Below are 16,644 nucleotides of genomic sequence, written 5' to 3' on the forward strand. Positions count from 1 at the left end.
GTCCCTTCCAACCCTGATATTCTATGAGTCTATGATTTGGTAAATATGTCCATTCTAAGGGACAAAATATAGGATTGTACCCTGGAAGATATATGTGCATGAGAAACAATACAAAATGCACAACTGGATTCATCAGGAGTTCTGACCTGCATTCCTGCTCTGGTCCCGGCAAAAGCATCACACAGACAGAGCAAACACTTTGTTCCCCCCCTCCAGATTTGAAAGAATCTTGTCCTCTCATTGGCCATTTTGGTCAGGTGCCAGCGAGGTTACCTTAGCTTCTTAACCCTTTACAGGTAAAACGGTTTTGCCTCTGGCCAAGAGGGATTTTATGGCACTGTATACAGAAAGGTGGTGACCCTTCCCTTTATATTTATGACACAGGCTGAATGTTCTCATACGTTGCTACTGTTCTACACAAACCACTTCCTGTAAAATTCAGACTTGTTTATTTCGCAAATGGTATTTCCTGTTCAGTGGCAGTAGCTCATCCCACTGCATTTACTTAGAACGAAATTTGGATCACTGAGTAGTTTGTTTTCATTTTCACAACAATTTCATTAACTACTAATATGAAGCAACTGTCAAAAAGAGGAAACCAGAAGACTTCAGACATTTTTGTATAATACCACCGGCTGGAAGGACTGTGCAGAAGATGGAAATATCTGCTTAATCTGAAGAAATATCACAGGTTTGATCTCCAAGTTGACCAGATGATGAAGAAGGGGTGTGTGTGTGTGTGTGTGTCTATAAGAGTGAGAGAGAGGGATAGGGAGAGAAAATAGGGGTGGGCAAGAGAGTTATTTTAAACTGGCTACAAAGCTTGACAAATGAAAACACTTCTAAGGTAGCAGGAGGAAATACAGGGAACAAGCCTGTGTCTTTCTGTTCGATATTTAGGTGCCTAAAGCCTGCCTGAGATCTGTTTCCAAAGGGGATAAGGGAGCACATGGGGGTGGAGGGGAATAAAGTTTTGACAGAGAATGCTTGACATTTACAGATGGTATACACTTATTCCCAAATGCTGCAACAACCCAAGATAGCCGGGTGTAATTTTGGACAGCCTGGAGACTACTGTGTCCATGAGAGTCCAGCCCTCCCCCAGCCCTGCCCTTGTCCCAAGTTAGTGGAGGCACAAAGTTATTATAAAGCCACCTTCCTCCTTACTCAATCCCACGGCTGAGCTCAGCTCAGGTGCAGAGATGCTCAGTCCCCTCAAACCTGTCTTCTGATACTTATAATGATTTCTCACTGTCTATCCTCCACCTGCTTTGACTAAATGTATGGCTTTGTCTCATCTGCCTTCAGTTAATGTCTCAAAGACAAAAAGGCATCCTCCCCAGAACTTTATTTTGTCTTATGCGCTCCTCAACTCAATATTTCCCTTTTATTTCATTACCTAAAATCAGCCAAGGGAGGGGACACCGGGGTAACAGTGTAGGAATCCATGTTTACCTGGGCTTGCTATGTGCACAATTTGCAGGTTTAGAGTCAAACCAGAGTTTTTTAAAGATGGTATTGTACTGAGTCTCTGTAGGCCATCTGCCTAGCTACTTTTTAATTTACTATAGCCATCCTAGCACAACGAGCTCACCAACACTATAGATTCAGGCTTAGTCTGGCACAAAACAAAAGCAAGCAACCAGTCCAAAAAATGAAAATATGAATATATGATGTGTAATGTAAAATGAAATCCTGAGTGGTCTGTCCTTCCTCCACTCAGTGCATACAAATGAGTCCACAGTATGGGGTTCCCATGACAAAGCCAGAGTGTGATCCTCAAACCAGGTGAAAAAGGCAGGGAAATGCCTGTCTTGCCTGCAGGGCCCAATTCAGTAGGACTATGGAACAGTCTGAGGTGGGTGTCTCTCAGTCTCTCACATTGAAGCCATTCCACTTTTTATTCAATGTGTGTTGGGCCAGAATGATTATATAGAGCACAGCACTCACTTGAGACATGGGGAAACCCTGTTCAAATCCCTACTCATCAGACAAAGGGGGAATTGAACTGATGTCTTCTATCCCCTGGGTGACTTCCCTAACCACTGGGCTGAAGGTTATAAGGGAACTGTTGTCTTCCAACCATCAACCATTCTGTAGGGAGTTAGGCTGGCAACGAAGCTGCCTGACTCTACAAGAGGGGTTCCTGGCTGTGGGTTGCAAGTAGAACAAGGTGCCTTCGTGCAGTTCTGGCTTTAGGCACCAAATTCCTTGAGGGGGCAGGACTTAGGACCACACCCTTCTCAGCAGTATCTCCTATTGGCTCCTTGCCTAGCATCCTGGCTTTTACCTATATCTCCCCATGCATTGTACAGGGAGCCTAGGTGCCTAACCCACGGTTTGTGGATTCCAGTGATTTTCAAGACACCTAAAAGTCCCTTTATGGATTCTGGCCTTAGACCCCGATACTGCAATTGAATCCACTAGCACCATTTCACTTTGGAAAAGCCACAATTACAGTCAATGGATCTCCATGCAGGCACAGCATCCATGCTAGTGTAATGTCGACAAACCCCGGTCGTCGACGGGCAGGATAGAACCGGGGACCTCTGAAGCTTAGTGTATGAGACTCTACCGCATGAGCTAAAAGCCAGTTGGCTGGTAGCTAAGCCTGTAGAGCAGACTCATTTGCTTTCTCTCTCTAAGGGTCTCTGTGCCACTAGAGGGGATAGACCACCACACCCAGGAGGTGTGTGGGTTACACTAGCACAGGGGTCGGCAACCTTTGTCAACCAGCCCATCAGGGTAAAGCCGCTGGCGGGCCTGGCCGGTTTGTTTATCTGGAGCATCTGCAAGTATGGAGCCCCGCAGCTCCCATTGGCCGCAGTTCGCCTTTCCTGGCCAATGGGAGCTGCAGGAAGTGGCGTGGGCCGAGGGACGTGCTAGCCACTACTTCCCACAGCTCCCATTGGTCGGGAACAGTGAACCGTGGCCAGTGAGAGCTGCGGGGCTCCGTGCCTGCGGACACTCTAGATAAACAAACCAGCCCAGCCGGCCAGCGGCTCTACCTGACGATAAAGGGTGACAAAGGTTGCCGACCTCTGCACTAACAGCTCCAATTCTAGGATCGAGATCTTAGCTTCTAAGCTCTTGTTGTAGGGACATGAAGGAAGAGTTTCAAAGGCACAAATATCAGTTAGGGACCTAGCGTCCATGGACATTAAATGCAACTTATGCCTCTGAAAATCTCCCCCCTTGTCTTCTCTTCATCTGTAATGCCATGCATATTCATGGCACTGTATAAATAAAATAATTAAGAAATAAACCACCCTTCAGTTTGCACAAGAACAAAGAGACACACATGAGATGGGATTTGGTCTTGGCTTTCATGAGTATTAACCAGTTCCATTGATTTTTCAGGAAAAAAGCTGTTTAAGATCCCTGTTTTAAAGGAGAAATGTCAGCCTATCAATCACTTGGAACAACCATGCCGGTATGTACTAGTGAAGGACAAATCCACAGAGGTTCTAAGGTTTGGTTACTATGTGTCAGAACCAACTTGATAGAGAAACCAGACTTGTAAGCTCATGAGAACAGGCCCTTTTGAGATTGTGAGCAACACTGTGAGCTAGCAGCAAGTGATCAAAAAGTAGATCATAAAGAAATATAGGTGGGAAGCTTAGGATGGCAAAATCAGATGCACACTCAGAATCTATCTTTGACTCTGGGTCTTCCTCTGCTTTCTTGAATCCCGGCTTGAACAATTGCTAGAAAAACACACACTGCCTCCTAACTAGGTCAGATCATGGTCCATCTTGCCCAGTAGCCTGTCTATGACAATCGCTCGTGCCAGAACTTCAGGAGGAGTGTCCAGGACAGGGCAGTATCTTCCACTCCTGGCTTCTGGTAATTAGAGGTTTAGGATCACCCCGAGCATGGGCTTGTGTCATCTGGCCTTTTTGGCCAATAGCCATTGATAGACCTATTCTCCATAAACGTATCCAGTTCTTTTTTGAACCCAGTTATACTTTTGGACATCATAACTTCCCACAGAAATGAGTTCCACAGGTTAGTTAGGCATTATGTGAAAAAGTACATCCTCTGATTAAACTTCCTGCCTATTAATTTCATCAGGTGAAAGCGTTCTTCTAAAGCTGGATGAATAAACGGGGTAGGGAGGAACAGGGATTTTTCAATAAATTTTTATACTGACTTTTTTTCAAAATTTCAAAAAAAAATTGATCAGCTCTGTCGTTGGTAAAAGAACAAAAGAAGTTAATGAAAATATTTTCAAAATTTTCCCTGTTTTCTTTTTAAAACCAGTTCTAGTTCTATGAAGCTTTGCATATGCTGAAATAACAATTTGGAAACAGTTTGAAAATTGTGACAGGTTTCAGAGTGGTAGCCATGTGAGTCTGTATCAGCAAAAAGAACGAGGAGTACTTGTGGCACCTTAGAGACTAACAAATGTATTTGGGCATAAGCTTTCGTGGGCTAAAACCCACTTCATCAGATGACTGGAGTGGAAAATACAGTAGGGAGATAGAGATTAGAGATAGATATATATAGATATAGATATATATAGCCAGAAGAGTACCCAGAAGTAACCTACTACAGTTCAGGCCCAACAAAGAAAGTAACAGAACGCCACTAGCCGTCACCTTCAGCCCCCAACTAAAACCTCTCCAGCACATCATCAAGGATCTACAACCTATCGTGAAGGATGATCTCTCATGCTCAAAGACCTTGGGAGACAGGCCAGTCCTCGCTTACAGATAGCCCCCCAACCTGAAGCAAATACTCACTAGCAACCACACAACAAAAACACTAACCTAGGAACCTATCCTTGCAACAAACCCTGTTGCCAACTCTGTCCACATATCTATTCAAGGGACACCATCATAGGACTTAATCACATCAGCCATACCATCAGGGGCTCATTCACATGCACATCTACCAATGTGATATATGCCATCATGTGCCAGCAATGCCCCTCTGCCATGTACATTGGCCAAACTGGACAGTCTCTACAAAAAAGAATAAATGGATACAAATCAGACATCAAGAATTGTAACGTTCAAAAACCAGTCAGAGAACACTTCAACCTCCCTGGACACTCAATTACAGACCTAAAAGTGACAGGTTTCAGAGTAGCAGCCGTGTTAGTCTGTATTCGCAAAAAGAAAAGGAGGACTTGTGGCCCCTTAGAGACTAACCAATTTATTTGAGCATAAGCTTTCGTGAGCTACATCTGATGAAGTGAGCGTAAGCTACATCATGAGTTGAATCCGATGAAGTGAGCTGTAACTCATGAAAGCTTATGCTCAGATAAATTGGTTAGTCTCCAGACCTAAAAGTGGCAATTCTTCAACAACAAAACTTCAAAAACAGACTCCAACAAGAAACTACAGAACTGGAATTAATTTGCAAACTGGACACCATCAAATTAAGCCTGAATAAAGACTGGGAGTGGATGGGTCATTACACAAACTAAAAACTGTTTCCCCATGCTAATTTTTCCCCCTACTGTTACTCACACCTTCTTGTCAACTGTTTGAAATGGGCCACCCTGATTACCACTACAAAAGTCTTTTTTTCTCCTGCTGATAATAGCCCACCTTAACTGATTTGTCTCATTAAGAGTTGATATGGCAACCCCCATCTCTTCATGTTCTCTGTGTGTGTGTGTATATATATATATCTTCCTACTGTATTTTCCACTCCATGCATCTGATGAAGTGGGTTTTAGCCCACAAAAGCTTATGCCCAAATAAATTTGTTAGTCTCTAAGGTGCCACAAGTACTCCTCATTCTTTTTGAAAATTGTGAAACTCTAACTGTGTGATCCCACATAGTCACAATAAGATACCTCAGTTTACTGCAGTGATTCATGTTATGCCAGTGGAGTTTTCTAATGTAGAAGAAAAGGTCAAATACCCTGTCTAACTCAGTCACTTTAAATTCCACAACACAGTCTGTCACTCTTAGTGCACATTGGTTCTTATGACATCCTCATCATGGTCGTATCTGTGTGTCTTTAGTACCACTGACATGGTGTTGGCAGCCTAGCTGATGGTGAATCACTGTCTCCCCCAGTGCTCTCATGTAAATAGTGAAGAGAAGCGCGGATAGTCTGGATCTCGGTGAGTCTCAGGTGAGGGCCTTCAGAGAAGAGGAACAGTTACCACAGTTACCAGAGTTATCATCGCTCTGAGTTTTGCTTGAATTTAGTAATAGGAACAGCTATAGTGTTAGGCCATCTACTCCTGCTATGTCACATCAGTGGGTTAGCAGTGGCTTCTGGTCCACTGTGTCTAAAACTGCAGAAAGGTCCAGCAACATGGGCATGGAAAGCTTACCTGTGTCCATGGTCATCTTTTTAGTGCCACTAGAGCTGTTTCTGTGCTGTGCCCTAGTCTGAACCCTGATTGTGAGACATCCAGGATGTTGTCTGATGTCACATGTTGCTGGCACTTTGTGGTTACTACTTTCTCCTTGATTTTGGCCAGAAATGGAAGGTTGAAGACAGGATAATGGTTGGAGGGCATTAGGGACTACTGATGGATTCTTGAGGATTGGGTGAAGTATTGTGCTTTTCATGGATTTTGGCAGGTTTGTTTTCTGAAGAAGGCATTGACTATTTCCACGGGTAGTGAACATAGTTTTTGCTTTCCCTGGCGTTCATCAACCAAGAGGGGTAGGGATCCATTTCGCAGGTTGCGGCTCTAATATTTTTCAGGTCATTTTGATCTTCAGCATGTGTCAAGGGATCGAATTCAGTCCAGGGTAGCTAGAGGAATAGTATGATCTGGTCAGGAATGGAGATTTCTTTCCCATTTAGTTCCATGCACATTTGGTTGATCTTATCAGCAAAGTTCACTGATGCAGTGATTAATAGAGTCATAGGACTGGAAGGTACCTCGAAAGGTCATCTAGTCCAGTCCCCTGCATGCACGGCAAGACTAAGCATTATCTAGACAGGTGTTTGCCTAACCTGTTCTTAAAAATCTCCAATGATGGAGACTCCACAACCTCCCTAGGCAATTTATTCCAGTGCTTAACCACCCTGACAGTTAGGAAGTTTTTCCTAATGTCCAACCTAAACTTCACTTGCTGCAATTTAAGCCCATTGCTTCTTGTCCTGTCCTCAGAGGTTAAGAAAAACAATTTTTCTCCCTCCTCCTTGTAACAACCTTTTACATACTTGAAAACTGTTATCATGACCTCTCTCAGTCTTCTTTTCCAGACTAAACAAACCCAATTCTTTCAATCTTCCCCCATAGATAATGTTTTCTAGACATTTAATCATTTTTGTTGCTCTTCTCTAGACTCTCTCCAATTTGCCAACATCTTCCTGAAATGTGGCGCCCAGAACTAGACACAATACTCCAGTTGAAGCCTAATCAGTGTGGAGTAGAACAGAAGAATTACTTCTCATGTCTTGCTTACAACACTCCTGCTAATACATCCCAGAATTTAGAAAATGTCAGAATGAAACATTTCAACTTTTTCTGAATTTTTTTCCAGCCAAAATATTTTGGCAAATTCAACCCAAATTTGCAAAATGTTTTGGTTGACCCAATTCAGGATTTTTCAATGAAAAAAATTGCATCAAAATTTTTTGCCCAGCTCTGGTTGTGCCATCTTCTCCCAAAATTGGCTCTAACTGAATCATAGCCACTTCATTTATGAACTGACACCTGTTTTGTACAAGTCAGTGCTGCAAAGGCAGTATCAGTACTGAAGTACAAGCTGCATTCTCTCTGCCTTGTGCGTCAACAGCCAAACTGTTGACTAAGTTCTGATTCCAGAATTTCTATTGCTGATGAAAATGGAGGTATGTACAAGGCTGCAATAACAGAACTGATTTTCAAAGGCTAAACCTAACTCTCGACTTCAGGAGGACGACCCATGTGCTTAAAGTTAGGCAGATGTGATGAAAACACTAATGGAGGTTAAACATGAAATATCAAGGTATCATGTTCAGAAACTCACTTTTCCGACCATAATAGACTTACATAGCAGTGATTATTGTTATTACTATTTATTATGTGTATTACTGAGTTTTTCTAAATGAGTATTTTTCTATGTTCTGAGTTCCTTGGTTAAAGTATGTTTGTAAATAACATGTTTTATTACAAATATTTCAGGGTGAGATGGATGGGAGCAAGCAAAAAGGAGAGAATGTAACCTTCTATGGTAAGACAGTTACACAAAAGGCCCTATTCTGGTCTCAGCTCAAGTTTTTCAGTAAAAGAGAGCCCCACAAGCTCTAGGGGATTGAGGCATATTCTGAATATACCTTTAGTTGCCCAAAATTATTTTAGTGGCTCTAGCATGGGTGCAGTTACTGGGGGAATGGCAGTGACATTACCCCTGTAACTTTGTCTTCTGCTGGGGACAACCCTCACAAAGAAAATCCCTTTCCCAGTAGCTGTAAATTTGTCCATATCTCAGTCTGCTACAGCAGCTGCAAATTGTAAATCAAGAACATACCACTTTTGATCAAGAAAGAGATGAGAGTAGAAGCAAGGCAGAGCTTCGTTCCAATCCAATGACACTGAGAGTCTGTGTACCAGGCACACCCCATTCCCCAGCTCCCCCAGTCATTTGCAGGCAGATCCGGACAACTTTTTTCAAATTTTAACCCAAAAAATGGAAACAAATGTGTATGAAATGTGTTATCCTGCTTGACCAGCTATATAGAGCTAGGGAAGAACAGGAGGTAATTTATAGGCAAGTCAACCTGATTCACTGTATGCAACACAGCAGAAGTGGGTTTTTAAGAGGGATTTTGATGTGGACAGAGTAAGGATTTTGCAGGTGAGATTAGCAAGATCATAGCATGCGATGGGGGCTACAATGAAGAAAGCACACAGGTGATTGTGCAAGAATCTGAAAAACAGATTAGGAGCATTAATAGAGTGGAGGAGATGGGGCAAAGCGAGGATATGTAATGAGGTGCAGAGTCCTATAGTAATTTGAAGGTAGAGACAAGAAGCTAAATGTGATGGTCAAATGTTCAGAGATTTGAACATCTGAAGGAGGAAGTGGTCTGACCAGAACACAAGGGTTTGTTTTTATAGGCCTCGTATTTACATCTGACGTTAGGATCCAGTACAAAGAGCATCAGCTCTGTGTGTGGGTCCAGGGGTTATCTGTGTAAAACCAGAGACAGTGGTGCTCCGATTCAACAGTGATAAGTGAGGTATAAGAACCTATTCTGTCAGACAGGGAGCCAACGGCAGACTAGAAAGAGAGAAGTTGCATGATCGAACCAACAAGCAAGGAAGACACATTTAGTGGTAATATTTTTAATGGACTGAAGGGTCTGATGTGTATGTTTGGGAAGCCAGAGAGGAGGAGTTGCAGTAATCAAGGCAGAATACACTGAGGTTCTGAAAGGGAACTTAGGTGTAGGGCTGGAGAGAAAAGGACAGAACTTGAAGGTGTTGAGGAAGAAGAACCAGTTGGATTTGGATCTGGCCTAGATGTGTGAGACAGAGGAGAGAGAGGAGTAAAAAAGCACCCCCAGACTGCTGGCCTGAGGGACGGTGAGAATGGTGGTGATCCAAAGAGTGATAGGGAAAGGAGGAAGCAGAGAAGGTACGGAAGAGAGGATACGGAGTTTAGGTCATGTTCAGTTTAAAGTGACAAGACATCCCAGAGGACAGAGACAAGCTGGGATGAGGGACTGGATGGATGTTGTTTACTCTGGGACTCTCAGCCTCAGAATTAGGTGTAACTCCTACTCATTTACTTTTATCTGTGCAATGATGTTCTGACTGTCAAACCTGTCCCCATCAACTGCAGATGACGGCAGGAGATCGGAACTCAGAATCATCCTTGTTGGCAAAACTGGAGCTGGGAAAAGTGCAACAGGAAACTCCATCCTTGGGAAAAGAAAGTTTGAGTCCAAACTCGGGGCAAAGTCAGTAACTTTGACTTGTGAAAAGGGGCAAAGGAGCTGGAATGGGAGGGAGCTTGTGGTTATTGACACACCTGCCATTTTTGACCAAAAGGCTTGTGAGCCAGTAACATCTAGAGAGATTGTTCGCTGTATCGCGCTCTCTGCCCCTGGCCCCCACGCTCTGCTGCTGGTGACCCAGCTGGGCCGTTACACTGAGGAAGACAAGTACGCAGTGAAGCGAGTACAGGAGATTTTTGGAGTTGAATCCATGAGGCACATGATTGTCCTGTTCACCCGGAAAGAAGATTTAGCGGTCGGCTCACTGCATGACTACGTGAGATACTCAGATAACAAAGATCTGAAGGGGCTGATTCAGAAGTGTGGGGATCGATACTGTGCTTTCAATAACAGAGCAACTGGAGCAGAACAGGCTGAACAGGTTTCTGAGCTGATTGAAATGATCCAGAGAACGGTTCAGGAGAATGGGGGCAGGTATTACGTCAGTGAGCTGTATTTGGAACCTAATTTAACGGAAGAAAAAGTGAGATATCTTACTGGAATAAATAAAAGAACCAGGGTGACCACTCTTTTTACCAAGTATGGGAAAGTTATTTTGGCCTTTGGGGTTGCTGCAGTAGTTCTTACTATTGTACTTCTCCTGATCTACCTCGTCACTGACAGTCATTCATAAAGTCTCATTGCAACCTAACCCTGCTGCGTCCCAAACCCTGCATCTCAGCTTCTCAGGCACCCTCACCCTTATGCCAGTGCAGCACATTCAGACAATATGAATAAAGCTATCCACATTTGTTCTTTATTAATGATATATATTAGAATAATTTAAATATGCTGAGCCAGTTTCTACACTCAGATAAACTGTTGTAAATCCAGAGTTACTCCATTAACTTAAGAGCAACCATATGGATTTACAGTCCTGTATCAGCTCTCAGCCTGCATTTGTAATGGAGTGTTTCCATGAGCTTCACTGGAATACTCTGCATTGACAGCCAGGTCACTGAGGGAAGAATTAGGCCCTTTGGCTAGAGCTGAGAGATCTATTCAGCTTTCACATAAACTTATAGTAGCTCAAACTGCAACATCAAACAGGGCAGTCATTTTACTAAAAATAAAATCTCAGACACTTACAGGGCAAAGTTCAGACTAGGTGTAAATTGGTGAAACTCGACTGACCTTACTGGAGTTACACCAAGGATTAGCCTGGCCCCATTGCCGAAGCTTCTTTTGATATTTTGAGAAGCAAACTTTAAAACCCACCAAAGATGTGACATGGTGATATGCAGCATTGTTTTTTCTTTTCTTTAAGATATCCTGTCAAAGCTCCTAAATGCTTAAATCCCATTTGAAAATGAGACTTATGCTCTTAAACCAGTTAGGCATTGCAATGCTGAGAGCAACAAAGCCTAAATGCCTTTAAGAGTCTAGCCCTATGTCTACAAGGAAAATTAACCTTACAGAATCAGCCTTGGTTTTTCACACTGTTAAAAGTTACAATGCTAAGATTAAATTACTTTAGTTTACTTACAAAGCTGTGATTGTTAAATTAATTTCTCCAAGCAAACCCAGGCTGTGAGTCTGAGTCCCTCAATCCCAACTGCCAAAGGGTCATTGTCCTATAACAGCAACTCCTACTTGGCCTGTCCGCCACATGGCTGTCAGAGTATTTATCTGTAATGAAGGTCATGTGAGAGTCAAATGAAAGCTTATAGCATACTGGTATAGGCACTGCATGATGTATGTACAGGAAATAATTAAATTGTGTGTATGTATTAAAATATGTTCAAATCACAGGGTTTGATAAACAGGGTTGACAAACAAGTCTTTCCCCAGCAAAGGAATGTTGATGTACCTGTCTGCCTAGGTCTCTGATGTAAGTCAAGTATTGTGAAGCCAAATGCAATGGCAGGTACATTTGCATCTGAGGTAAACAGGAAGATTAGGTTAGCCGGAGGATGAAGAAAGCACCATGATGTCAGCACACCAGAGAACAAGCGGAGAGGGGGGTGGGTACACTGGAAAAAGAATCCATTTCCAAGGTTTACTGGATAATAAGAAGGAGGAAGAAAAACTCCTTGGTTATCCTTCACTGAGGAAGCAAACAAGACAGTGCTCTTTGCATTCATGAAAGTTGGATCTTGGCCATGTGAGCCAGTGACTTTAGGTGAGAAACTGCTTTACATAAGATTAACTTGCTGAAGTTAAGTCCTAGTCTTGTAGAAGCGGCTTATCTTTTTGTTTTATTTGTAATCAATTATTTCCATTATCTTTACTCACTATCACTTAAATCTCTAGCTTTGTTAATAAACGTCTTATTATTTATCACAAGTACCTCTCTGTGTTGTAATATGAAGCCATGTGTGAATCCTCAGTTGAATCAAACAGGCTGATGTGTACAATGTCTCTTGGGAGCCAGCAAACTGGGTAATTTCGGGGAGTGTCCAGTGGGCACAACAGGGGAATGCTCTTAAAGGGGATTCAGGAACTGGGCTGTACTAAGTGTTACCCACAAGGCCAAGTAAAGGCTAAGGCAGAGGGATAACAACATGACTCATAGCTCTGGGCACCCTGAGAAAGCATCACAGTGCCGCAGTGATGGCAGAATTTACACACAGTTGGTGAGCGTCACCCTCCAAGCACTGGTCAATTAGATACTACAAGATTCACAGATGAGAAAGTTGGAAAGAGACAAAAAAGATTCCAGTTTTGACATTTTCTGTTTGTTTATCTTGGGTGATAGAAACGGAAGAAAAGAAACTACAGAAATGATCAAGGCCGAGGCAGGCAACCGTGAAACCTCCATGAAGTTAGAGTTGGCCAGACTAGAATTAGAGAAAGCCGACAAGGAGTGTGAGCACCAGAAATGGGAAGCTGAACAGAGAGCCAAAGAGGGGGAGGCAGAAAAGCAATAGCAAATGGAAGCACACCAGAAAGCTCTGGAACTGGAAGACAGGAAGCGTAGGGTGAGGGAACACCAACACAAAAAGCTGTTGACACAGACGCAAAACCCTCAACCTGTAATCAGTCCTTTCCAGAAGCCACCCCGGTGGGACAAAGGGTGCTCTAGTGTAACCCCCACTTGCCTCCCTGGGTTACTCGGGAGCAGGCAACACTGCCCTGTGTCACTGGGCGCCTGATGTTCCTGACAGCAAATTAGATGCTGGGTATCCTAGTGGTGACGTTGGGTAGGTGGGAATCCTCTATCCACCCCTCTGCTGCAGTCCCTTTACTCCTAAAGGAATTTAAAATTGGCGGTGCCTCCATCTGGCTGGTTCCTATACACACTCAATGGTGTGCCTTGGGAACCTACAGGAATAAACCCATTCTAATAATAATAATTATAATTAATAATAATCCGTGGCATGAGTGTAACTCAGAAATACCAATTATCAATATAAAGCCCATCCACTTAGATTAGAGTTAACATACCTTTACTTCCTTTACTTAACAACTTATGTAAAGAAACAGGGTATAACCGACTAAGATTAAATGTCACTATTAATTTAAATCCACAGGGGGCAGTTAAATACAATCAATTAACAAATACAGCATACAGTGGGGTGGATAAAAATCAATGATTTTAAAATTAAAAAAAAAATGGATTTTTTTTTAAATTTAAATCAGATTTCTTGATAGGTTTTTTCCTCAAAGAGCATTTTATCTAAAGATAGTTTTTAATTAAGATACATTATAGCTCAAAGATATCTCATCATGGAATAGGAATGTCCTCCAGGGACATCTCCATAAAGCTCTCCTGGATGTACTCCCAAAGCCTTATCAAAAGGTTTCTGGGGAGGGCAGCCTTATTCCGTCCACCATGGTAGGACACTTTACCACTCCAGGCCAGTAGCACGTCCTCGGGAATCATTGTAGAACAAAGCATTGCAGTGTATGTTTGCTGGCATTCAAACAACATCCTTTCTTTATCTCTCTGTGTTATCCTCAGGAGAGTGGATACTATCTTTAGATAAAATGCTCTTTGAGGAAAAAACCTATCAAGAAATCTGATTTAAATTTAAAAAAAAATCCATTTTTTTTTTAAATTTTAAAATCATTGATTTTTATCCACCCCACTGTATGCTGTATTTGTTAATTGATTGTATTTAACTGCCCCCTGTGGATTTAAATTAATAGTGACATTTAATCTTAGTTGGTTATACCCTGTTTCTTTACATAAGTTGTTAAGTAAAGGAAGTAAAGGTATGTTAACTCTAATCTAAGTGGATGGGCTGTATATTGTATTAGGGGGGAGGGATAGCTCAGTGGTTTGAGCATTGGCCTGCTAAACCCAGGGTTGTGAGTTCAATCCTTGAGGGGGCCATTTAGGGATCTGGGGCAAAAATTGGGGATTGGTCCTGCTTTGAGCAGGGGGTTGGACTAGATGACCTCCTGAGGTCCCTTCCAACCCTGATATTCTATGATTCTATGAGTGATATCATTCATGGTCACTTCATTGAAATAGGGTGCTTTTCTTAACGGGACATTCAGAGGTGCCCGTTCCTGCTGGGCTGTTTGCTTGTGGCTGAACAGAAATGTTCCCCGCTGTTAGCCACGGGAGGGGAGAGGGGGGAGGGGGTAGCCACGCGATGGGGGGAGGCAAAATGCGACCTTGTAACCAAAGCACATGTGCTATGTATGTAATGTTAACAGCAAGGTTTACCTTGAAAGAGTGTAGCCAATGTTTTATAAAATGTCTTTTTAAATACCACTGTCCCTTTTTTTTCCTCCACCAGCTACACGTGTTTCAATGATCACAGGATCTTCTCCTTCCCAGAGAATAGTGAAGATTAGAAAGAAAAAAAAAGCACTCGTGATGAAATGTTCTCTGAGCTCATGCTGTCCTCCCACACTGACAGAGCACAGACGAATGCGTGGAGGCAGACAACATCAGAGTGCAGGAAAGCACAAAATGACCGGGAGGAGAGATGGCAGACTGAAGCGAATAAGTGGCAGGCTGAAGAAAGGGCTGAAGCTCAAATGTGGCAGCATGATGAGAGGAGGCAGGATTCAATGCTGAGGCTGCTGGAGGATCAAACCTATATGCTCCAGCATATGGTTGAGCTGCAGGAAAGGCAGCAGGAGCACAGACCGCCACTACAGCCCCTGTGTAACCAACCACCCTCCTCCCCAAGTTCCATAGCCTCCACACCCAGACGCCCAAGAATGCAGTGGGGGGGCCTCCGGCCACCCAGCCACTCCACCACAGAGGATTGCCCAAAAAACAGAAGGCTGGCATTCAATAAATTTTAAAGTTGTAAACTTTCAAAGTGCTGTGTGGCATTTTCCTTCCCTCCTCCACCCCTCCTGGGCTACCTTGGTAGTCATCCTCCTATTTGTGTGATGAATGAATAAAGAATGCATGAATGTGAAGCAACAATGACTTTACTGCTTCTGGAAGCAGTGATCAAAGGGAGGTGGGGACGGTGGTTAGCTTACAGGGAAGTAGAGTGAACCAAGGGGCAGGGGGTTTCATCAAGGAGAAACAAACAGAACTTTTTTCAGAGTAACAGCCATGTTAGTCTGTATTCGCAAAAAGAAAAGGAGTACTTGTAGTCTCTAAGGTGCCACAAGTACTCCTTTTCTTTAAACAGAACTTTCACACCATAGCCTGGGCAGTCATGAAACTGGTTTTCAAAGCTTCTGATGCATACCGCGCCCTCCTGTGATCTTCTAACAGCCCTGGTGTCTGGCTGCATGTAACCAGCAGCCAGGCGATTTGCCTCAACCTCCCACCCCGCCATAAACGTCTCCCCCTTACTCTCACAGATATTGTGGCGCGCACAGCAAGCAGTAATAACAGTGGGAATATTGGTTTAGCTGAGCTCTAACCGAGTCAGTAAACTGCGCCAGCGGGCTTTTAAATGTTCAAATGCACATTGTTCCACCATTCTGCACTTGCTCAGCCTGTAGTTGAACAGCTCCTGACTACTGTCCAGGCTGCCTGTGTACAGCTTCATGAGCCATGGCATTAAGGGGTAGGCTGGATCCCCAAGGATAACTATAGGCATTTCAACATCCCCAACAGTTACTTTCTGGTCTGGGAATAAAGTCCCTTCCTGCAGCTTTTGAAGCAGACCAGAGTTCCTGAGGATGCAAGCGTCCTGTACCTTTCCCAGCCATCCCACGTTGATGTTGGTGAAATATCCCTTGTGATCCACCAGTGTTTGCAGCACTATTGAAAAGTACCCCTTGCGGTTTATGTACTCGCTGGCTTGGTGCTCCGGTGCCAAGATAGGGATATGGGTTCCGTCTATGGCCCCACCACAGTTAGGGAATCCCATTGCAGCAAAGCCATCCACTATGACCTGCACATTTCCCAGGGTCACTACCCTGATATCAGCAGATCTTTGATTGAATGGGCTACTTGCATCACAGCAGCCCCCACAGTAGATTTGCCCACTCCAAATTGATTCCCGACTGACCGGTGGCTGTCTGGCATTGCAAGCTTCTACAGGTCTATCCTCACTCGCTTCTCACCTGTGAGGGCTGCTCTCATCTTGGTATTCATGAGCTTCAGGGCAGGGGAAAGCAAGTCACAAAGTTCCATTAAAGTGCCCTTATGCACACAAAAGTTTCGCAGCCACTGGGAATCGTCCCAGACCTGCAACACTATGCGGTCCCACCAGTCTGTGCTTGTTTCCCAAGCCCAGAATCGGCATTCCACTGCATGAACCTGCCCCATTAGCACCACGATGGCAGGACCCATGCTTTCAGAGAAATCTGTGTCCATGTCCTGATCACTCATGTGACCGCGCTGACATCACCTCCTTGCCCGGTAT

The 16,644-nt window shown here is 43.6% G+C and overlaps 1 protein-coding gene across 3 annotated transcripts; it reads left to right on the top strand.

Moving 5' to 3' along the window:
• The first annotated feature begins 490 nt into the window (after nt 1–490).
• On the top strand, nt 491–12,187 carry LOC144260070 (GTPase IMAP family member 2-like). Of its 3 annotated transcripts, none has more exons than XM_077808612.1 (4): nt 491–727; nt 3,361–3,433; nt 8,091–8,139; nt 9,754–12,187. In XM_077808612.1, the coding sequence occupies exons 2-4, from the start codon at nt 3,398–3,400 to the stop codon at nt 10,539–10,541; spliced, it is 873 nt and encodes a 290-aa protein (XP_077664738.1). In that variant the 5' UTR covers nt 491–727; nt 3,361–3,397; the 3' UTR covers nt 10,542–12,187. The 3 variants fall into 3 exon arrangements, with proteins under 3 accessions (XP_077664738.1, XP_077664737.1, XP_077664739.1); XM_077808611.1 differs by having other exon boundaries at nt 491–691; XM_077808613.1 differs by lacking the exon at nt 491–727 and adding an exon at nt 1,483–1,858.
• Nucleotides 12,188–16,644: the final 4,457 nt, after the last annotated feature.

The sequence above is a fragment of the Eretmochelys imbricata genome, chromosome 2, assembly GCF_965152235.1.
Source record: "Eretmochelys imbricata isolate rEreImb1 chromosome 2, rEreImb1.hap1, whole genome shotgun sequence".
Lineage (NCBI taxonomy): Eukaryota > Metazoa > Chordata > Testudines > Cheloniidae > Eretmochelys > Eretmochelys imbricata.

Excerpts from the sequence above, each read along its gene's own strand:
- LOC144260070 (XM_077808612.1), top strand. The coding sequence starts at position 3,398 with ATGTCAGCCTATCAATCACTTGGAACAACCATGCCG. Across the intron at positions 3,434-8,090 it reads CACTTGGAACAACCATGCCG|GGTGAGATGGATGGGAGCAA; the intron begins GTATGTACTAGT and ends CAAATATTTCAG. Across the intron at positions 8,140-9,753 it reads AGAGAATGTAACCTTCTATG|ATGACGGCAGGAGATCGGAA; the intron begins GTAAGACAGTTA and ends CATCAACTGCAG.